The 24,263-nt window shown below is 43.3% G+C and overlaps 2 protein-coding genes across 4 annotated transcripts in view; both read right to left on the minus strand.

The window, feature by feature from the left end:
• The window catches only part of SATB2 (SATB homeobox 2), a 166,527-nt gene that overhangs the window by 112,167 nt on the left and 30,097 nt on the right, over positions 1-24,263 (minus strand). The gene's annotated exons all lie outside the window — the stretch shown is intronic.
• LOC140895781 (zinc finger and SCAN domain-containing protein 29-like) lies at positions 18,777-22,595 on the minus strand. The gene is made up of 3 exons (XM_073306322.1): positions 22,572-22,595; positions 20,293-20,878; positions 18,777-19,351 (listed from the first exon to the last, which is right to left on the minus strand). Exons 2-3 carry the CDS (start codon positions 20,675-20,677, stop codon positions 19,239-19,241), a joined length of 498 nt encoding a protein of 165 aa, XP_073162423.1. The 5' UTR covers positions 20,678-20,878; positions 22,572-22,595; the 3' UTR covers positions 18,777-19,238.

The following is a 24,263-nucleotide window of genomic DNA, read 5'->3' on the forward strand; positions in this document are numbered from 1 at the left end:
ACGAATGAATGCTGTGGGTGTACTTACAGTGTTTTATAAGTCTGCTTATCCAAAAAGAAAGAATGCAACATTTATGGAAAAACATTTCTCTACTCAATTAACCTTTTTTTATTTTAAAATCATTTTGATTCTTTGTGATTTGTAGGCTAAAGATAAGTCACGTTGTTGATAAGAGAACAGATAGCCACATTTTAAAGCATTCAATCCTCCTTTCCAAAGCTCAGTACTAGGGACCAGAGAGAATATGTGGGCACTCAAAACTCCTAAGTTTAACCTCGAACTTGAGATTTGTTTAACAGAGATGATACAGTGAAAAATTTCTCAACTAAATAATGTTTAAATGAAACACACACAAAAATCACGATAGCAAATAATATGAATGCTGATACTGTCAAATAAAAACTATGAAACAGCAGAAATCTTGGCTCTGCCTTTAATGAGATTCTACAAAAAGTGTTCTTCCACGCATGACTCAATGAGCAGAAACTAGTGAATAACTATAAATGCCTTAGTTTAAACGGTAACTGGCAAATATCATGCCATAGAAAGCACCTTCAGCCAGGGTTGGCCCAGTTCCAGTTGACTATGCTGACCTGAGCTAGTCTGAAAAATGTTTTTAATTTTTGAGAACTTCTGATCAGCTCTACTCTAATGATTTTTCAGAGTCAGCTCGTACAATGTACCTGCAAAACCCTCACACTTGCGCCTGCTAAACTGAATGATGGCACATGCACACGGCTACTGTGGGCAGTAATCCAACTCACGTGCAAATGACCATTTGAACATGCTTATATCAGTTTTGCAAACCAGCTGGATGAACGGAAATACTCCTGATTTGCAGGCATAACCCACTGAGCCCAGTTTAGAAAAGCTGACCCCTAAAAGCCCCCAAAACCATCTTTGGAGCTGATGCCAGCACACTCAAAACGCCTCCAGAGATTCTGAGGAGACGCATCAGAAAGGCAGTTCCACTGACCTCCAATGGACTGCAGCATGCACTCTCCTTACCTTCCCCTCTCCTCCCCTCTGACAGCTCAGCTTGCTGCCCAACATGGAAGAAGCAGCAGCCATGGCCCTGTCCTTACACTGCTCCATTCACTCTGAGGAGTCTACTGCCTATGGCTGCAGAGGGTGCGAGGGCTGGGTCTGTAACTCACCCTGGCACAGAGGGGTGGGAGGCCCTTGTGCACCTGTAATAGACCAGCAACACTAACCACCGGCGACTTGCCGAAGACACACAGCAAGTCAGAGGCAGAGTTGGGAACGGGACCTGGGTCTCTTGACTACCTGTCTTGTGCTCTAGCCATTAGACCAGCTATTGTTGTGCTCTTGTTGTGCATTTTTCATTTACAGATGGACACAAGGAGGAGAATGTTCCATTCCCAACATCAGCAGCAATCACATCACATTGAAGGCTTTGATTTTATTATTCTTCCAGATGGCCCTCAACATCCAAAGCATGGCTCACCATCAGCCACTGACCAAAAGTAGACACACACATCTTAGGGACTCCAAGGATATGTCCCGTCCAGACTAGGGACTCTACATATTAGGTCAAATGACCTGGGCCATTACTTTTCACTTTAACACCCCATCTTCCATCTACACATTATGGCTTTGAACTCTCTCTTTCCATATCTAAGCATTCCCTTCATGTGTAGGAGGAAGGAACTTTAGTCTTCACCCCCTCTTAAAACTGTCTAAGGGCCATATCTTACCATTGCTTTTTTTTTAAAGTGATGATATTTTATTAAAAAAACACACACACCGAGACGTATATATTTAAGCACCTAGAAGCTCCCCGAATTTGAGCATTAAAAGAAAATTGTTCTGAGCATCTCTTCTTATTGGATTATAAATACAGTACAATAGGAGGCATCCAAATCCGCATTTGTCTTTGAAATTTGCTGTTTAGCCTTTTGCTGGAGACCAGATGGAAGGCTGGATGTTAGCAAGACTATAGCTTCAAGAATAAGTGGTTGAAGTGGTTGTGAAATAGTAGTCCCACTACGACAAGCAATATAATGGAACTTTGGGTTCACTTTTCTTCTTTCAAGTAACTTAAAATCACTAAGGAAGTCCTCTGTATACCTGACACTTTGCACCACCAACCGCCAATAAGCAAAACCCGCATTGGATAGCTGACCATATCATTTTTATAGGGGAAAAGCAGAATTTTGCTTGAAATACAGGAACAGTTAACTAGAGAAAATACATCAAAATCTGTAGTCCCAATCAGGCAGTTACCGAAAACCTACTCTGCTTGATTCAAATGGGATTTTAGTTATTTATTTCAATTTATGAGCAAATTCTCTGAGCACTCTAACAATTAAAACTCAGAGGAAGCTCGGGCACCTTGCGGGGTTGAGCTCCTATTGACCTAAACTTTATTACTTAAAAGTAAATAAAAGTAGAAAGGCAGATGTTGATCATTCACAAAGCTAAAGCACTTTCAAAGAACCACACTCTAACACTGTAATAGTCCAAGTCTTAACGCTATAATAGACTCCCTTAGGAATAGCTATTTCCATGGCAAGACAGTGCAATAATGCAATTATCATCGCTAAATTAATTTATGCTCTCGAACTCTGTCTCCCTCTAATTTCTAAATATCTCGCTTTAACCTCAAAATGGGATTTTCTGCCCCATCTTGCCATAGCAACACCTGCAACAAATCTCAGTGTCTGAACAAAAGGGGGATTCTCTGCTTGAGCATGAATGCATTGTTTGACATCGGGTTGTTTTGAAGACCTGTCCTAATGCAATGGTCCTTTTCTATCCCATGGGGTATAACAGTAAGTTTAACTTCCGGGTTGCCAAGCTCATCTTGATAATGTAACAATAAATCCAGATTTAGCAGAAGTAATTACAAGTCTGCAAAGAATCTCCGTGAAAGGTTGTTTTATCTTCCTTCCTTCCTTCGTGGTACATATTTTTTGCCATAGTGCTATGAATATCTTGTATAAGTATTGCACATAAGACTGTTAATGTTCCCTTTAATTTTTTGGTATCAGTACAGTAGTTAAGATGATTTTAAGTGATATTAAGCACTAAAGAGTGAGACCTTTAACTGCCTGTGTCGCAGGCAGACTCCCTTTCCTCCCTCCCAAACCCCAAGCAAAAGCTTAACCAAGAATCCTTGACCTTTGACCTGAAACGGACACTTAGACCTACTAAATGTAATCCAGTCTCCTTGCTCATTCAGTTTCATGATCCCTTTGAAGCAATCATTACTGATTCAGCTACATTTTGTGGTCCCATTATAAAATGAATCATTATTCAGCAGTCCAAGATTGCTAAACTCATTTTCTCTGTGGTTTAGAGCAGTCATTGGTCACTCAGTCTCCCTAGATCTGTATTCTCTCCCATTTAGTCACACCAGACAAAATTGACTTCAGTTGAGCTACTCCAGATTTACACTGGTGTAAACACAGCAGAACTGGGCCTGTAGTATTTGTTCTTACAAGTTCCCCAGAACTAACTTGTATTTCTCAGTCACTCACTTTTGAAGAGATTGTACAGTTCCAACACAAGGAATTCTGGGAATTTGAATATATATCACTCCTGGAGTACAGGCTATGATTACAGTTTCAAAAGGGCAGCTTTGCACTACATGTTCCCATACCCCACATTTTCTATTTTAAGAGAGTCTATGGAATGTTTTATGCTGCAACTTGGTATGAATGAATGAATGAATGAATGAATGCTCCATTATTCAGCCTGGTGGTACAGGGTGGTCACTCTGAAGGTTTACAATTCGGTGTATTGCTGTAATGACATCATATGACATCATAAACCCCACATGACTTCTAAAGCCCATGATTAATTTTCCTACTATAATCATCCTGCTAATAAATGAAAAATAACTGAATGAAAGAAGTTGACCATTTATGGGCCATTTAAAAACCTACACTCGATCAATGAACACCTCTAGGTTAAAAAATAAAATAAAATTAAGTAAATAAATAAAAAGCCCAAAACTAAATTTTGGGCCCAAACTACATGCTGTCCCTAAAGATGTTTTTATGATGTGCAGTTTGCCACTCAGGGCCTATCTTCCCATCCACTTCTCTGATCTGCTTTAAGAGCTCTTCAGAACAGCTTTCAGTAAAAGCACTGGGTTTTTTCAAGGCTTTGAGCACCCTCTCCCACCTAAGCTCTTTCCAGCACCAGCTTCTGTTGATCCTTTAAGGGTCACTGACAGAACTCCAGTGTGTTGCAAGATATCGTGTGTAACTTCAGGGAAATTACTTGCTGCGTTACAAGTTCAAATTGCTGATAGGAGTACACAGGGTAATAAGCTATTAGTGCTGCAGTCCTCCTTTTCTCGGCAGAATCACAAAACACGCCAATTGTCCTATAACATCAGAGAATTAATTGTTCAGTGGTTTACTGAGTATGCCCATTGGCCAGGCACATGCCAGGGTCTACATAAGCCTCATAACTTAAAAACATGCTGAGGTTTCTACAGCTGGGCCTTCAAATCTAGAGTTAGTTGGAGATGAAATCCAGACCGGTAAGGGGTTGTGTCGCCTCTTACCCTGTAACCCTGAGTGCTCACAATGCTTTGCTATTGTAGCTCCCAGCCTGGGAGGCTCAGGGTATGTCTACATTGCAATTAAACCCATGGCCGGCCCATGCCAGCTGACTTGGGCTAAGGGGCTGTTTAACTGCGGTGTAGCCATTCGGGCTTGGGCTGCAGCCCAAGCTCTGTGACCTTCCCACTCACCCTCCAGCCCGAGCCCGAAAGTCTACACCACAATTAAACAGCCCCTTAACTGTGTAGAGTCAGCAACAGGCATGCAGGTCACGCCCTGGGTCTGTATGCTATGCACCCAGCCCTGGTTCAGCAACTCCAACCCCAACAGCCTGTCTACAACCTCACAGCCCCACTCTGGCTTCCACTAGCCTTGGTTACAACCAGCAAGGTGACCTCAACAGACTCCCAGTCCCAAATTTTCCCAAAACTGTGTGTTCTGTAACGCCCAGCCCTCCCTGGATAGGTCAGCGAAATAATAAGGTTTGTTTGTTCCTTTAAAGAGATAAAAGCACATCACAGCTTATCAACTTAACTGGGATAAATACACCATTCCCTACAAACACAGCACTACTGAGCTGGTTTATAGTTAAATAAAACACATTCATTAACAACAGGACATAGGTTAGGTGATGCCAAGTAAAAGGAATAGAGTTAGAATGGGTTCCAAGCAACTAAGAAGTGAAAACATGCATTTAAAAGTCTAAAATGTATTCTAGCAAGGTACAGGCTTTGTTCAAGACTGGTTTCTCTCACCAGTCATTCTACTTCCCAGCCATGGCTGACTTTCCCTCAGTCAGGACCTTCTACAGAAGTTCAAGATGCTGGTTTCCCTTGTCTTCCTACGTGAAAGATCTTTGCCTAAGGCTTTGTCTACACTACCAAGTTTTGGCGACTATACTTATATCGACACCCAAAAGTCAACTTAATAAAAATCGGAAAAGCTTGTTCACTATAGCCCCCTTTGGTGACATATCACGTCCACATTGGGGGCACAGTCATTGACAGTGTGAGCAATGCACTGTGGGTATGTATCCCACAGTGCAGGGCGACACCTTCTGTCACTAGGTGTTGTGGGAAGGTGAAGTGGATCACGGTGCATCTTGGAACCATGCTAAAGGTCCTGTCATGCATTGCTTTGTGTCCTAGCCCTCCACTTGCTTCCAGCTTTCTTTTGCGCCATTTTTTCAATGGCCATTCTTTGCTGTGCACCCAGGCATCTGTAGTGAGAGGGAATGGATCCCGCACTTCTCTTCTGTGCTCTGTTAAGTGTCATGAGGACATCACACATGGCGGTGCAGTTAATCGTGAAATTACTGATAGAGGAAGACTCGCAGGCATCCAACATTCTGCATGATATGGATAGCAGCAACTTTACATTGCTTTTGGCATTCACAGAGCAACTGCATAGGGTAGACCATCACTTTTGGGCTAGGGCAACCAGCACTGAATGGTGGGATCGCATCGTCATGCAAGCATGGGATGAAGAGCAGTGGCTACAGAACTTTTGGATGCGTAAAGCCACCTTCCTGGAACTGTGTGCTGAACTGGCCCCAGACCTGTGGCGCAAGGACACCAAAATGAGAGCTACCCTCTCAGTAGAGAAGCGTGTGGCAATCACTGTCTGGAAGCTGGTGACTCCTGACTGCTACCGGTCGCAAACCAATTTGGAGTGGGGAAGTCTGCTGTTGGGGCTGCATTAATGCAAGTGTGCAGGGCAATAAATCGCATCCTGCTACGAAGGACCGCGACTCTGGGAAATGTGAGTGAAATAGTGGACGGCTTTGCAGAGATGGGTTTCCCTAACTGTGGAGGGGTGATAGATGGCACACATATTCCAATTTTAGCACCAGCCCACCTTGCAACAGAATACATCAATAGGAAGGGGTACTTCTCCATGATGTTGCAGGCGCTTGTGGATCACCGTGGACATTTCACAGACATCAGTGTGGAGTGGTCTGGAAAGGTGCATGATGCATGCATCTTCAGGAACACCAGCCTGTACAGAAAGCTGCAAGTGGGGACTTTCTTTCCAGACCACAAGATTACAGTGGAGGATGTGGAAACGCCCATAGTGATCCTGGGAGACCCAGCTTACCCCTTACAGCCCTGGCTCATGAAACCTTACATGGGACACCTGGACAGCAGTAAGGAGTGTTTCAACAACAGGCTGAGTAGGTGCCAGATGACAGTTGAATGGGCCTTTGGCAGATTAAAGGCACATTGGCGTTGCCTTTATGACAGGTTAGACCTTAATGAGGAGAATATTCCCTTGGTCATAGCCACGTGCTGCACTTTGCATAATCTCTGTGAATCTAAGGGTGAAATGTTTGCTCAGAGGTGGAGTACTGAGGCAGAGCGCTTGGCGGTTGAGTTTGAGCAGCCAGATACCAGGGCTGTCAGAGGAGCCCAGAGGGCAGCAACTGAAATCAGGGAGGCTTTGAGGAAGCACTTGGACAATGAGCAGCAGCAGCGTATATCTTTAGGGTAGCTTCCATGGTGCATTCCATGTTTTTTTCCCTAGGAGGCTATGTTGATATTTGGGGCCACATATCCCAGTAAGAAAATGATTAGAATGCCTGTACATGTTCTCATAGTGATTGCAATGTGAATTTGCAGAAAACAAAATAAAGATGATTTACCATTATAAAACTTTGCCTTTATTGATCAAGAAAAAGCAGTGACACTCACCAACACACAGATGCTTGCTGGGAAAGGAGGGACTGGGAAAGGGCAGACCCTCACAACAGTGTGTAGGTCCAGCTGTCATTGTGAAAGTTGTGCGAAGGGGTGGAGTGATGGGGAAACTGAGGAGTCCCAGACAGTGGAAAGGAAGGTGCGGGCACAGCGGTGGGGCCAGGGAGCGGGAGAGGGGCAGGGCGGGCTGGTAAAGAATTGTGCATGTGCTGCAGTGGAGGTCGAGCCCGGACCGGCTCACGCTGAACATTTCTGTTTGCTCCTCCATTACTTTTATCATCCACTCAATCGCACCCCTAGCAAATGCTTGATTCTCCTATCTGTCCTGCCTTTCGGCTTCCCAGCAGTCCTTTCGTTCCCTTTTCTCTGTACTGGAGCTCGGCAGTACCTCCTGAAACATGTCTTCTTTGCTGCATCTTGGTCTCTTTCTCGTCTGGCAGAGACCGTTGGCAGGGATGCATGGGGTATTCCTGAAGGCCACATCTGGTGAAGCTCAGGGGACAATGCACAGAAGCGGGTTTGTTAAATTCAAGAACAGCACTGAAACATTTCACTTATATGCACCTTTTGCAACCTATCAATCACTTTCTCACTGACCCGTGCCAGGCACGCATCTCTGCAAGCACCCAAAACTCATGATTTGGGAGGAGGAGGGTGCTGCACCTGGACAGAAAAACATACAGTCTTTGCAGGGATTGTGGTGCAGCTTTACAGGAAAATAATTCTAAAATTATCCCACACTTTTCCACAGGCAGGGATCATTCTAGAAGACATCTCACTGTTGAGGCTAAGCAGGGAAACCAGGGTACATCTACTGCATGCTTGCAGCTTCTGCCCTGCTCTATATGTAGCTCACTTGTGTGATGCTTTGGTACCTGCACAAGTGATTGCAGAATGGCACAGGAAAGTTTCCGACAATGCGGGAAGGAACAAAGCTTCACTGCCATGCAACCTGCACAGAAGATTACCGAGTACCTCCAGGAAACTTTCCTGGAGATCTCTCCGGAGGACTCCCGTGAGATCTTGACTTGCATCAACAACCTGTTCCACCATACCGACTAGCTACATGGGGAAATGTCCAGCACACAGAAATACAGTGAGCCTTCCACATTTCTATGCCCTGAACCCACCTCCGCACTACACAAGCCACAGCCACTTACCAAGCATCTCATCTTCTGCTTCTTGCTCGCCGGAGAACAACTGCTGACACTGGCTAGGCACCTCAGGAGTGGAGAAAAGTTCCTGGCTGCCTGCCCCACCAGTCGACCCTGCCAGGAACTCCACATCCTCGTCTATCTCCACCTCTTCATCAATAACTTCATCCTCTGGATTAGGTCCTCTTTCCACCGCTTCTATTCCCTCTGAAGTGTCCATGGGGCTCTTGGTGATGGAGATGGGATCACCACCAATGACACCGTCCAGCTCCTTATAGGAACGGCAGGTCTTAGGTGCAGCACCGGAGCGACAGTTTGCCTCCCTCACTTTCTGGTAGGCCGGCCTCAGTGCCTTTATCTTCAATCTGCGTTACACCATGTCCCGATCTTAGCCCTTTTCACACAAACCTCGAGAAATGTGCCTGTAGGTATCCCAATTCCTAGGGATCAAGCACAGCTGGGACTGTGCAGCCTCCTCTCCCCATATACTGATCAGATCCAACAACTCTGCTGTGGTCCAAGCGGGAAAGCATTTGGTGCAAAAGCCAGTCATGGGCACCTGGGAAGACGCAATGAGACCTCTCTGTGCCGAGCCAGCAAGCAGGAAATGGAATTTAAAATTCCTGCGGCTTGCAAGGGGGAGGAGCAGATTGTTGTTTACCTGGCTGCAGTGAAGCGGAGTTCTAACTGCTGACCAGAGCGGTCAGGATGGGCACTGCGGGACACTTCCTGGAGGCCAAATAAAGTGATTAAAGCATGTGTGGAGTCTACACTGGCTCTTTGTCGATAATAAAGGGAAGGGAAAAGAAAAAAGTCTCTCATAGGGGTGGAAGTATTTTGTCAAAACCAGGCATTTTTCCCAACAAAAGTCACATTGCAGTGTGAACGCACTCACTGTTTTGTCGCCAAAAGACAGTTTTTGGCAACAAAACTTGGTAGTGTAGACAAAGCCTGTGGCCACTTTCTCACCTATATTCAGTTTCCAGAGACTTCAACCCTCCTTGGTTGAAAGACCCATCTTTCTCAGTTTGCAAGAGCTCTGTTCCCTTGTGTCTGTCTAGTGATAGATGCCACAAATGGCATCTGTCTTCACTTATATCTTCCCAAGTTCAATTACTTGGTTTCAAGAGGCAGGAGGACCTCATGCTGTTTTTCCCTTTCTGTGGGCTTCCTATCCCCCTGTATATAAATGCGGCTTCCATTGTTTTGATTCCACCATGCTTAATTTACATAGCAGAAAGGTAAATCGCTGCCTTCTTCCTGTTGGGAAGGAATCTGTTTCTCCCTGTTTGGCCACAGACCATAAAGCATAATATCATTTAGTATCCACATCTTCTCATGTCATGTCAATATGCACATTTCACAAGGATAGCAATCACCAATGCATCATTAGCTTTCAAAAAAGACCTCAATCTATGCACTTTCAAAATACAGTAATATTGTATACAACCAGTGGATTCAACTGCTTATCTCTTGAGCTTCAGCCTCCCCCTGTCGTGAAAGATCAGTAAACCAATGCAATCTATTCTTTGAAAAATAAGACCCAGACCAAGCTTCTCTCTGCTACTGGGACACAGATACCATCCTGTCTCCTCCTCCACTTGTTGGCTTGATAGCTTTGTTTGCCTAATATGTAAAAATGGACCATCATTGTCTTTGCCTGAAGACTGGGCTGCTCAAAGAATCAAATACACATTCCTTTGTATAAGGCAGACTGTGCTTATGCATTGGTGGCCAAACACAGTTTAAGAATATAATTCTAACGCATATAAGTTTTTGTACACATCCTGTGCATACAGCATGCAAGAATATTAATGAGCAGTGAGCTATTAGTTTTCCCATGATATCTTACAGGCCACATCTTAGATGCAGATTATAGTAACAGTGTGTTCAGATAGGGAATATGTCAGGCCTGACAAGAGCTGCTGACACAGAGTAGTGAACCACAAATGGGCCTCCATGTCCACACCCTACTCCTCCAATTCTCCATCCTCAGTTCTGATACCCGGAGCGCAAAAGAGAACAAAGTGGCAGCAGTGAGCAGTCCCCATGATATTTGGGGTCAATGCAAGGAGTTTGCACCCACACACGATTATTAAAAATTATGCATTTTTTCTCTCACACACACACACAAGGTACAATGTGTTTCAGATACCCAAACTCCCTTTTTTTTTTTTTTTTTTAATTAAAAGCTGAGATCTTTCATCTAGTCACATGCCCTGGGCTTTCAGAAAAACACCAGAAATTGGCAACACGAGTGCTGGCAACACTAACTATTCTTTTATGTAACATTCTTTTTATGTAAAATACATTACTTACAAACATGGGGATAACGTGGTCTCATATTCCAGGCTGTACACTCATCACCGCATGCCTCTGGAAGGATTTGGGGCAGGGCAGGGATTGCAATCGGCCTCGTGCTGACAGCAGGCACTGGCTGCTGCTGGAGGCACAAGACCTACTACAACAGACCCAAAGGTCTGAACTCGAATTAGAGCATGTTAATTGTTTCTACATGTATATCTAGGTATTACACACAGCAACTGCTAATATAAATAATTCCATAGTTTCATATAAGGGCAGATGCTTTACAGAAATAGAAGTGATTCAGTCATAAGCCAATTACTTTTATATTTAAAATACATGGAATACAGATTGCCTATCTGCCATGGGACAAGCATGCTACAGCTACAGTACTAACCAAGCAAATTTAACTACATATCTTGCCACACATCAGATAAGGTGGTTTTGGTAGAACTGAATACAGTACATATATTAAAAGTTCTAATCTGCATGTTGTTTCTGGACATGCGGACAGACAGAAATTTAGACAAATGCTAAGTGCTCCAAAGGAAAACAAAGCACATAGAGTGTATTATTTAGTACAGTGATTATGTAATCCTCAGAGGAAAAAAGAAAGTTCCTCCTAAAAAAAAAATAAAGTTATTTATTGCTATCAGTTGGAGCCATTTATTTAAAATAGAGTTGCACAATTTCAAGACAACTGGATCCATGAAGTAAGTTTTATGGATTTGTGTCAGTTCTTTCAACATTATCCTGGAGCAAAGGCTAACCTAATTTTATCCTAGTGTTATTCTCGATTGATTAAATACCAAGACAGTGTTTTTCAGTGTAGAACTTCATTCCCTTCCCTTCTGTTCGCCGCCCCCTCCCCAACTTATGCTTCTCAGTACAGAAACACCATCCCCAGAACCCAAGTATTCTCCTGCTTAAGTAGTGAGGCACCTATAAAATTAGGTTTTACAATAAAGTTAAGGGTACACAGGCAAGATAAAAATACCACACAGGGTATTCAAATAAAAACATGGCCTCCTCACATTAATCGGAACACCTTAGTTTATTAGGCATGAAAGTATTTTAAAATCTAATTCATGTTTGACCATTCATGCTGCATTATTATTCTCCTATCACTCAACGTGGACTGTGAAAGCCCTGTAATTTAAACAAAAAACAACAACTTAAGATTTTTTTTCTTTTAGGTTTTATAAACAGCCTTTACTCCTGCTGAACACTCTTTTAAAATAAATACATAAATCTGGAGGTTTACCCAATCTGACACTTTTTTTTTTTTTTTTTTTTTAATATCTGGAGGCAACAATCTGCTTAATAGAAGCAGCTTGATACTGGTAAATCTCTTAATAAAAAAAAAATACACTTTGTAAAAACAACACACATGATTATACCAAGTCCAAATTCATCCTTGGGATAACTTTGTTAGCTCCACCGAGGTTGAATTCACAAAAGGAATAATTTGACCCTTCATGTAATAATACACTTACAGCAAAATCTGGGAGAATTTAACACAGATTGATCCAACAGGCTTACCTAGAAACTTAAGAATGATCTCCAGGAATTACTGTAAACATCTATACAGGTTAACAAAAACCAATAATGTTACTGTAGGTTATTTTAAACATTCATTTCTATAGCAGGGATAAAATTCCCTATAGAATGTTTTTAAAAAAAAAAAAAAGAAAAAAGAAAAAAACATATACAAAGATCATAGTTTCCTATTAAATTTTAAGACTTTTCCATCAGAGTACTCAGCACTTACAGAATGTAGCACTTTTTATCCGTAGACCCCAAAATGCTTTCCAAAGAGGGTAAATACTATTGTCTGTTTTTTAGGTGGAGAACAGAAGTAGAAAGAGTTTAAGTGACTTGTCTACCTTAACAAGGCAAATCACTGGCATGGGCAGGGAACAGAACCCAGGTTTCCTGACTGGCAATAATGTCCTTTACACTGGACCTAGCTACCACCCAAGTAAAGCCATGTTTACACTACCATTTTTGTTGGTATAACTTATGTCGCTCAGGGGGGTGAAAAAACACCCCCAAGCAACATAAGTTACACTAACAGAAGCGCTGGTGGAGGCAGCCAACATAGCTACCACAGTTCATGGAGGTGGTTTTATTATGTCGCTGGGAGAGCGCTTTCCTGTCCACATAGAATGGCTACATGAGCGATCTTACAGCGGTGTAGCTGCACGGGTACAGCTGTGCCACTGGAAGCTCACTGCTGTAGACATGGTCTACGTCTAACAAGAAGCACAGCTTCTATCAATTCAAATACACTCAAATCTAAGCTGTGACATTACTCAGAATGGAAATGCTATTCTTGGGCCTGACCCCACAGTCTTCACTGCTGGGGGGAGGGCAGGAAAAATCATACTGAAGTCAACCAGCCTTTCCCAGAACAGAAAGCGCAGAATCAAGCTCCTATTTTGATCCAAAAAGGCAGATTTCACAACTTTTAAGACTGGGTGTAAGACATATTTGTGTTTTAATGGCTTAGCCAGTTCAAGGGGTTTTGCTTTATGGGTTTGGTTTGTGACTTTTTTTTTTTAATGAGTTGTAAATCACCTTAAGATGCACTGCATGAATGGCTGCACTATAAAAGAGCAGTTTGTATCGTATTGCAAAATTTTTAGACATTCACCACACACAAATGGTGTTTGTAATGAAAATACTGCCATATATCTTAATTTGTACTAAAACAAATCAGTTTTATTTGTTCATTCTGTGACTTAGTGTCATAGGTCTTTGAGAAAAGATAATTTATAATTCCTTATGCAATTAGATATGAAATTAAGTCATCTCACTTCTTCAGAAGAATTTATAATAGAGCATCAAACTCTTCCAGGTTAAACCAGTTCCACTGATAATATTTTGATAGCGTCAAAAAAGATGACATAAAACTCTTTAGTGTAACAAATTAACACATGCCTTTTGGATAAATTACTGTACATGCTGTTAATCTTTTAATTAGGTTCTCAATTTCACATACACATTTATGGGAGGGGTGTTAGCGATCAGAAAATGCAAAAAAACATGGTGTTGATATGGTCTTTAATAAGACTTCAGAAAGAAAGAACTGGCATATGTAATCTTTGTTTTAAAATTGCCTAGTAATACTAGTAACTGCTGTGAATATTATAAAGAAAAAAACACCTCAGTTCTGCACTCTTTTTTTTTGTTTGTTTTACAACTGAATAATCTTTAAGTTAGAAAAGGAAGAGACTGTTCTCCATGCTCACAGCTCAGAAAAAGATTTTGGGGCTAAAAGAAATACCACCCATAGTCACGTTTAATTTATCAGAATAACAATCCTTTGTTTTGCATATCTATTTTATGTTTGTTACATAAAAAGCTGCTTAGCTTTTTTTTTTTAAAAAAGAATAATCTATGTTTGCAATGCACATATAGTTTGCATACATACACACGCACACACTGCATATATAATAAAGATATCTGTTTATATAGCAACAATCTATAGTAATAGTAATAACTGAAACACTTATTATATGGTAATGTTTCACAAAACGCAGTTTTCTCATGATGCTATAATCCTGCCTGAGTATTTCTCTACATCTTAAAATGATTTTTATATATACAGTTCATTATTTGATAAATTCTCTTCCTCAGTCATCTGTTCTCAGTCAGTTTTAGCACAAGATAAACATTTTTTCCTCAATGTTCTCCCCACACACTCTTCCACAGAATCTTCACACAGTGCTGAAAAGAATAGACTCCGAGAAGCAGACAAACTGCCATCCGTTAACGATCCCTGTGCCAAGGGACATTTTAGAATGGAATTGTCATTGTGAAAGTAGGGACTATCTACTAGCTATCCCACATAATGGGTTTTATTAGAAAAAGGAAGAGGGCCAAAATGTGGCTAAGCAGCAAATATATTATAAAAACAAAGTATGAAAGCAATTTAGCAAAGAATCCTGAATGGCACACACATTCTCTCTTAAACTTACTCTAATTAAACTCTTATTTGAAAATTTTAGGAATATCCAAGTGAGGACAGGAAGCAACTGAAAATTACTGTACATACAGAACTGGCCGGTGGGAAGGTGTTGACACTGTTCTCTACAATTAGTATGGCTTTATAATTCAGCTGGCATTTACTTCATTCAAAAAGTGATCATTTTTGTTGGAATAAGCATGCAAGGGATATTGTCCATTAGTATCAAGAAAAGGAAGCCATTCTCTCAAACACTTTCCTGCTCCCATTTAACTGTGATGGAAAAGCTCTTAGGGACAAATTCTACCGTAAGATATAGCACCATAGAGGGGAGGGCTGGAAGGGAACTCAAGAGGTTATCTAGTCCACCCCATACCACCCCATGGCAGAATTAAGTATGCTTTCAGTGAAAAGTGCAAACACACCTCTAAGAACAGAGTTTGGTCTTGTGGCCTCAAGATTACTCATTGGCCCTGTCTACGCTGGGAAAATAGAGTGTTTTGGCAAACGGGCTGAGCTAGAACGCATTAACGCTTTGTTAAACACCACTTGGCAACTAGGGTAGACAAAGGATCTATCTAAACTAGGGTTAGTCTTCACTGCAGAAAAGGTGTGTGTTTTACTGAACTCACTATGTCAAGTTAGTTAAATTCCTAGAGGAGACAAGGCACTGTAATTTTTACCTCATAGAATATCAGGGTTGGAAGGGACCTCAGGAGGTCATCTAGTCCAACCCCCTGCTCAAAGCAGGACCAATCCCCAATTTTTTGTCCAGATCCCTAAATGGCCCCCTCAAGGATTGAACTCACAACCCTGGGTTTAGCAGGCCAATGCTCAAACCACTGAGTTATCCCTCCACCCTCAATGCAGATGGTTGAGGTAAACACCAGTTGGGGTTTATAAGGTTGACCATACCTAGCTCCATCAAAGTAAAAACTACTTATGCCTTTGTCTCAGCTACCTTGATGTGAAACTTGAATGATTTTAATGTAAAAAAATACCTTTTTCTGAAACAAAAGACATAACTCTGGCTATGATATGTTTGGAATAAGCCATGTTTTAACATGTTAGCTGGTCAGGGGGAGCTTTACCGGGAAGCCTAGGGACCTTTCTGATGAGCTAACATGTTAAAATGCAACCTCCCCTGTCTGCTAGAATTTTAAAATGTTTGCTTTTTAAGAATGCACCTCTTATTGTAGTCTACACAGACCACTGTTAAAAAACGTGATCAACGCTGGAGAGGTGAGGAGTTAGGTGTTTCAAACACCATTGTCTTTGCCAACATTACCTACTAAGTGATGTTTTAAATGTGTTATTAACACATTAGCTATCATATCTATTAAACACACCTCATTTTCCTATCATGGACTGGGGGGAAGGGGGGCTGTAACCTAATCTAGCCTATTGTGTTCCCTTTTTTAGGAAATACTGCTACTTTTAAACTAATATTTAGGCCCACATTAGAGAAATGAAATGAGGGCTAAACATAAATGTTCAATAAAAACTACCATACACCATTTCCCAACATTCCTCAAAAATACCAGAGGTTTCTATGGGCGGGGGTGGGGAGAAGTGGACCAAAAATAATCTGAATTTATTAACAGCTGGTCTGAGTTTTTAATCAAGTACACACAGTCCTTTTGGAGTGAACTTTGGCTATGTCTACACTATAAAATTAGGTCGAATTTATAGAAGTCGGTTTTGTAGAAAGCGTTTTTATACAGTCGACGGTGTGTGTCCCCACACAAATGCTCTAAGTGCATTTAGTCGGTGGAGTGCTTCCACAGTACTGAGGCAACCGTCGACTTCTGGAGCGTTGCACTGTGGGTAGCTAACCCACAGTTCCCGCAGTTTCCGCCGCCCATTTGAATTCTGGGTAGAAATCCCAATGCCTGATGGGGCAAAAACATTGTCGCAGGTGATTCTGGGTACATATCGTCAGGCCCCCCCTTTCCCTCCCTCCCTCCCTGAAAGCAACGGCAGACAATCGTTTTGAGCCTTTTTTCCTGGGTTACCTGTGCAGTTGCCATACCACGGCAAGCATGGAGCCCACTCAGCTCACCGTCACCATATGTCTCCTGGGTGTTGGCAGACGCGGTACTGCATTGCTACACAGCAGCCGCTCATTGCCTTTTGGCAGCAGACAGTGCAGTATGACTGGTAGCCATCGTCGCTGTACTCCAGGATGCTCTTTTAGCTGACCTCAGTGGGCAAACATGAGAGTGACTCAGCCAGGTCATTTCCCTTTTAAGTTTCGTCTCATGGCCATTCAGTCCTGCCAGCAGTCCTACTGCATCGTCTTCTAATGAGCAGCCAGGAGACGATGATGGCCACCAGTCATACTGCACCGTCTGCTGCCAGCAAGATGTATAAAGATAGATGAAGTGGATCAAAACAAGAAATAGACCAGATTTGTTTTGTATTCATTTTCTCCTTCCTCCCTCCCTCCATGAAATCAACGGCCTGCTAAACCCTGGGCTTTGAGTTCTATCCTTGAGGGGGCCATTCTGTTTCTCCTTGATGCAAAGCCACCCCCCTTTGTTGATTTTAATTCCCTGTAAGCCAACCCTGTAAGCCATGTTGTCAGTCGCCCTTCCCTCCATCAGAGCAACGGCAGACAATCGTTTCCCACCTTTTTTCAGCACAGAGGCCATAGCACTGGGAACATGGAGCCTGCTCAGATCACCGCAGCAATTATGAGCACTATAAACACATGCGTTATCTAGCAGGATATGCAGAACCATAACCTGCAAGAAAAGCGAAACCAGGTGAGGAGGAGACAACTGCAGCGCAGTAACGAGAGTGATGAGGCCATGGACATAGACTTCTCACAAAGTACGGGCCCCTGCAATGTGCACATCATGGTGCCAATTGGGCAGGTTCATGGCATGAAACGCCAATTCTGGGTCCGGGAGACAAGCACAGAGTGGTGGGACCACATAGTGTTGCAGGTCTGGGACGATTCCCAGTGGCTGCGAAACTTTTTAAGGGCACTTTCATGGGACTTTGTGACTTGCTTTCCCCTGTCCTGAAGCGCAAGAATACCAAGATGAGAGCAGCCCTCACAGTTGAGAAGCGAGTGGCAATAGCCCTGTGGAAGCTTGCAATGCCAGACAGTACCCGTCAGTCGGTAACCGATTTGGAATGGGCAAATCTACTGTGGGGGCTGCTGTGATCCAAGTAGCCAACACTATCACTGAGCTGCTGATATCAAGGGTACTGACCCTTGGAAATGTGCAGGTCATAGTGGATGGCTTTGCTGCAATGGGATTCCCTAACTGTGGTGGGGCGACAGACGGAACCCATATCCCTATCTTGACACCGGAGCACCAAGGCAGCCAGTATATAAACCAAAAGGGGTACTTTTCAATGGTGCTGCAAGCACTGGCGGATCACAAGGGACATTTCACCAACATCAACATGGGATGGCCAGGAAAGGTACATGATGCTCGCATCTTCAGGAACTCTGGTCTGTTTCAACAGCTGCTACAAGGGACTTACTTTCCAGACCAGAAAATAACCATTGGGGATGTTGAAATGTCTATAGTTATCCTTGGGGATCCAGCCTACCCTTAATGCCATGGCTCGTGAAGCCATACACAGACACCCTGGACAGTAGTCAGGAGCTGTTCAACTACAGGCTGAGCAAGTGCAGAATGGTGGTAGAATGTGCATTTGGGCGTTTAAAAGCGCGCTGGCGCAGTTTACTGACTCGATTAGACCTCAGCTAAACCAATATTCCCATTGTTATTACTGCTTGCTGTGCGCGCCACCATACCTGTGAGAGTAAGGGGGAGACGTTTATGGTGGGGTGGGAGGTTGAGGCAAATCGCCTGGCTGCTGGTTACGCGCAGCCAGACACCAGGGTGGTTAGAAGAGTACAGGAGGGTGCGGTGCGCATCAGAGAAGCTTTGAAAGCCAGTTTCAGGAATGGCCAGGCTATGGTGTGAAAGTTCTGTTTGTTTCTCCTTGATGGAAACTTCACCCCCGCAGGTTTCACTCTACTTTCCTGTAAGCTAACCACCCTCCCCTCCCTGCTTCGATCACTGCTTGCAGAGGCAATAAAGTCATTGTTGCTTCACATTCATGCATTCTCTATTTATTCATCACACAAATAGGGGGATAACTGCCAAGGTAGCCCGGGAGGGGTGGTGGAGGAGGGAAGCACCGGATGGGGTGGTGGAGGGAAGGACAAGGCCACACAGCACTTTAAAAAAAACTTTAAAACTTATTGAATGCCAACCTTCTGTTGCTTGGGCAATCCTCTGGGGTGGAGTGGCTGGGTGGCCAGAGGCCCCCACACCGCATTCTTGGGCGTCTGGGTGAGACGGCTATGGAACTCGGGGAGGAGGGCGGTTGGTTACACAGGGGCTGTAGAGGCAGTCTGTGCTCCTGCTGCCTTTCCTGCAGCTCAACCATACGTTGGAGCATATGAGTTTGATCCTCCAGCAGCCGGAGCATTGACTCCTGCCTTCTTTCAGCAAGCTGACGCCACCTACCATCTTCAGCCTGCCAACCCTCCTCGCGGTCATATTGTTTTCCTGCACTCTGAGATTGTCTGCCTCCATGTATTTTGCTATGCTCTGTCAGTGTGGAAGGACAGCAGGAGATCAGAGACCATTTCATCATGAGTGCGTTTTTTTCGCCTTCTAATCTTTGCTAGCCTCTGGGAAGGAGAAACATATGCAGCTGGTGGAGGAAAAAAAAGGGAGAGTGGTAGTTTAAAAAGACACATTTTATAGAACAATGGGTACACTCTTTCATGGTAAACCTTGCTGTTCACATTACATAGCACATGTGCTTTCATTACAAGGTTGCATTTTGCCTCTTATTCAAGGTATGCCGGTTTGGTGTGAGAGATCACTCACGCAGGGCCGGCCAGCAGAATTCGCCTTGCAGGCAGCCATGGTAAGCCACAGTCTTTTAGCTACTTTAACCTTCATAACATGTGGGAATGGTTTCAAACAGCAGTGCCCTCATTTCCCATACAAAGTAGCCGTTGGGTTGGCCATTAAAAATGGGTTGGCAATTTAAAAGGAGGGGTTGCGGTTTCCGGGTTCATGTGCAGCAGAAACCCGACTAACACCCCCTTCCCCCCCACACACACACAATTCTCTGGGATGATGGATTCACCCCTCCCCCGATCGCATAGCTAACAGCGGTGAAGATTTCTGTTCCACCACAGGCAAACAGCCCAGCAGAAACGGGCACGTCTGAACGTCCGCTTACTAAAAGCGCCCTATTTCAACCAGGTGACCATGAATGATATCACTCTCCTGAGGGTAACACAGAGAGATAAAGAACGGATGTTGTTTGAATGCCAGCAAACACCGGGACCATACGCTGCAAAGCTTTGTTCTGCAGTGATTCCCAACTACGTGCTACTGGCCTGGCGTGGTAAAGTGTCCTACCATGGAGGACGCAGCAAGGCTCCCCCCCCAGAAACAGAAAGGCTTTGGGAGTACATCCAGGAGAGCTTTATGGAGATGTCCCTGGAGGATTTCTGCTCCACCCCCAGACACGTTAACAGACTTTTCAGTGGTTGTACTGGCCGCGAATGCCAGGGCAAATTAATCATTAAACATGCTTGCTTTTAAACCATGTATAATATTTTACAAAGGTACACTCACCAGAGGTCCTTTCTCCACCTTCAAGGTCAGGGAGCCCACCTTGGGTGGGTTTGGGGGGTACTGGCTCCAGGTCCAGGGTGAGAAACAGATCCTCACTGCTGGGGAAACAGGTATCTCCGCTTCCTTGCTGTGAGCTATCATCTTCCTCGCCCCCAAAATCCGCTTCCGTGTTGCCTCCCACTCCTTGGACGGAGTCAAAGCACAGGGTTGGGGTAGTGGAGGCTGCACCCCCTAGAATGGCATGCAGCTCATCATAGAAGCGGCATGTCTGGGGCTCTGAACCGGAGCGGTCCTTTGCCTCTCTGGTTTTTTGGTAGGCTTGCCTGAGCTCCTTAATTTTCACGCGGCACTGCTGCGGGACCCTGTTATAGCCTCTGTCCTTCATACCATTGGAGATTTTTTCAAATATTTTGGCAATTAGTCTTTTCAAATGGAGTTCTGCCAGCACGGATTCGTCTCCCCATACAGCGATCAGATCCCGTACCTCCCATTCGGTCCATGCTGGAGCTCTTTGGTGATTCTGGACTGCATGGTCTCCTGTGATGATGAGCTCTGCATGGTGACCTATGCAGGTGAGCTCGTCACGCTGGCCAAACAGGAAACGAGAATCAAAAGTTCGCGGGCCTTGTCCTGTCTACCTGGCCAATGCATCTGAGTTGAGAGCACTGTCCAGAGCGGTCACAACTGAGCACTCTGGGATAGCTCCCGGAGGCCAATACCGTCGAAATGCGTCCACAGTACCCCAAATTCGACCCAGCAAGGCCGATTTCAGAGCTAATCCCCTTGTCAGGGGTGGAGTAAAGAAATCGATTTTAAGAGCCCTTTAATTCGAAAAAAAGGACTTCGTCGTGTGGATGGGTGTAGAGTTAAATCGAGATAGCACTGCTAAATTCGACCTAAACTCATAGTGTAGACCAGGCCTTTGTTTATTTTCCCTCAAATACTGCTGTAAGGGTTACCGGGCCATAGCCCCTTTTCTGTCACAACTTCTTTAGCATTTTGTTCATGGGTTTACAGAACTGACTAAAAGAATATGTGACAATATTTCTCTAATGAGGGTGAAGCTGTGGGACACAAGTTTTATCTATTTGCATATAGCCTGCAGCACAAAGAGTGGAAAGCTTTAAGGAATACAACCTTGTAAAACAGTAGAGCAGATTTGCTATTATGTTCTGGTGTTATTGCTCAGAAACAGAAAGAAAAAAGAAATCTTTAATGTTTTCTTTCAGTGACGTATTCAGAATTTTACCAATTACTGGTATGGAACAAACAAATGATACACACTCCACTGAAACACAAATTCAGGATTCATTAGAGTCCTCAAACCAGTCAAAATATGGTGTATTTCACAGCACTTGGTTTAACAATTTGCATCGCGGACATGCAAAAGCTCACAGGCATACAGGAAACGAAGCAGGGGTATTCTACTGTGACCAAAATGTGCTCCAACCACTCAGCTCTCTCTTCTTTTCATCCCTGCCTCCTCTTCTGCTTGTGAACGCCATGGTATTTTGCTCAGTCACAAACCACACATGAGATGGAAAGCAGCCATCAGAAGTGCTGAGCTATTCAGGGCTCCGTTTGATTACTTTCCTTTAAGCTGTTCAAACACTAATAAATTACCCATTTACTTATACTACCCAGATGTTTGCCATCTAGAAAAACAGATTATTTGTGGAAGTTTTTGTTCCATCTCAAAAATCCTGCAAATAATAAATGGAGAGCAGAGAGCCAATGCCACAAGCAACTTGCATATAGATCAGCATTTTGGTGGGGGGCAAAAAACACTTGTTGACCACTGTTTTAAAGTTAAGAACTTCTGTAACGAGCAAAGCAAGGAATGTAGTGGCCAATGGGTTCATAAGGTAGTGACACAGGAAGTATTTGCGTAACAGCAAAATGACTCTACCAAAAAAAGGTAACATTCACAGATGAGATTTAAAGGCAACCTGCAACATTTTTTTAAATTGGATTTGGACCCTTCCTGCTTCTTTAGCACATGTAAAGAAACTTGAAATGTATTTTTTTCCCCAAAAATAAGGTTCTTCATGGTTATCAGAAGTCTCACTATGGTCTTCCATGATTTTGATGGGAGACGGTCTCAGTTATATTTGCTGGGAACACCCATGCCTTATCTGAAAGACTTTGGATGTTGAATCTTTATCAAATATGCCCCTTCAGCCAAGTGTTCATTAGGTGTTAGAATTAAATACATGTAAACAAAAAAGCAAAAAACATTTTAAACAGGCTGAGTAAAATTCCTTGCCCTTCACACTTACTTGATTTTCTCTCTCAACTCTTGGGATACAGTTCTACGCTCCACTTCCCATGAAGCGTTCCAGGGTAGACAAGATACGAACTTTTAAGGTCTTTGTAGCAGAGACCATGATTTTGTCTGTGTTTGTACAGTGCCTAGCACAATGGGGTCCTGGTCCATGACTGGAACTCCTAGGTACTATGGTAATACAAAGTATTATTAAATAATAATAATACTAAACACAGGAAAAACCAAAACCTGAGAAAAATCTTTCAGGCCTTCTTTTTAGAACATAAGGAAGCAAAAATGGAAACACCCAAAACTACAAAACCCAGAGAATTTAGGGAGGCGTTCAGAAGGAAACTTTTCTTCTGGACCCCTTCAGATCATTGCCAGAATTCACATCGGCTTAACAATTCGTTTCAAGGCTGCCAGTATTAACTTGAGAGCTCATTACAAAATGCCCAGTATAGCCAAATCAGGCAGACATGCAACACTGCTGAGTGCTTTAGTCCAACCCCCCACCACCTTGCCTCCAAAATCAGAAATCATTGAGAAGGGAGTGAGTGAGGAGAGCTAGGGATGAGAATATAGACGCCCCAGGAGAAGCGAATAAGGCAAAAGGGGGTTACTACTTTTAACTTAATCAGATATAGTTCTTAATCAAAGATCCGGATAAGATTTTGCTGCTGAGAAGAGGCCAGAAGGGAGGGGTATTTTGTTTGTGTATTTTTAAATAAGAGAGAGGTGTTACGTTTTCAGGGCATCCATATTTGGCAACCACCAAGTTGAGGTTATGAGGACATTGCCTAGAACCTAAAGGCACAAATACAGGAGAACTGCACTAATCATTGGGAGGCCCCATGACAAATTAATGAACTTCACAAGATTAGGGAGCAAGTAGACTGTAAGGGCAACTTAAATTGCAAACGTTTTGGAATAGGGACCATCTTTTTGTTCTGTGTTTGTAGAGCACCTACCATAATGGGATCGTGGTCCATGACCAGGGTTCTTAGGCACTACCGCATACAAACGAAGAAGGAAAAAAAAGTGAACAAACAATGCGAGGGCAAGGAAACCATCAGAAAATGCATTTTGTTCATTTGATAACTATCACGGAGTTTCATTTATAGCACCAGAATTTTACCAGTAAAGCAAGTGTTTCTTTTCTAAACACAAAAAAGTCTTGACAGTACAAAACCTGACTAGACCACCCTGTTATTTATTATTATCGGTGCTTTGATCAAAAGAACTTGGGACCCAGCCCTGCACACACAGCTCTGAACAGTACTAGCCAGTGGCCTTTGCTGAGGAGTAGGAAGAGACCACTACACCTGTACATTTTCACACAACTCTTCAAAGTAGACCCAGTTCTCCTCTCGCATCAGCTGTCCATGGGATAGCTCCACTGACATGAGTGCAGTTATTCCTCTTACTTATACTAGCTGTAATCAGAAAGAAACTTCTTCTCTTCCTGTCTGTAGTGTACTTAGTACACTATTACTACTCTTCAAGCAGTAACATGCATAGATTAGCAAGGTTCTACTGTATTTTCATGATCTTGTTTTATCTTTCTTGATAGAGGAATATTAAAATTATTCTTGTGTGTACTCAATGGCAATAAAGACCAGCAGCTGATCTGTTTGCCTTCACCCTGCAGTTACACAGTCTACGCTGATGTTACTTCGCAATCCAACAGAGCTCACTGTTGGGA

The sequence above is a fragment of the Lepidochelys kempii genome, chromosome 11, assembly GCF_965140265.1.
Source record: "Lepidochelys kempii isolate rLepKem1 chromosome 11, rLepKem1.hap2, whole genome shotgun sequence".
NCBI lineage: Eukaryota > Metazoa > Chordata > Testudines > Cheloniidae > Lepidochelys > Lepidochelys kempii.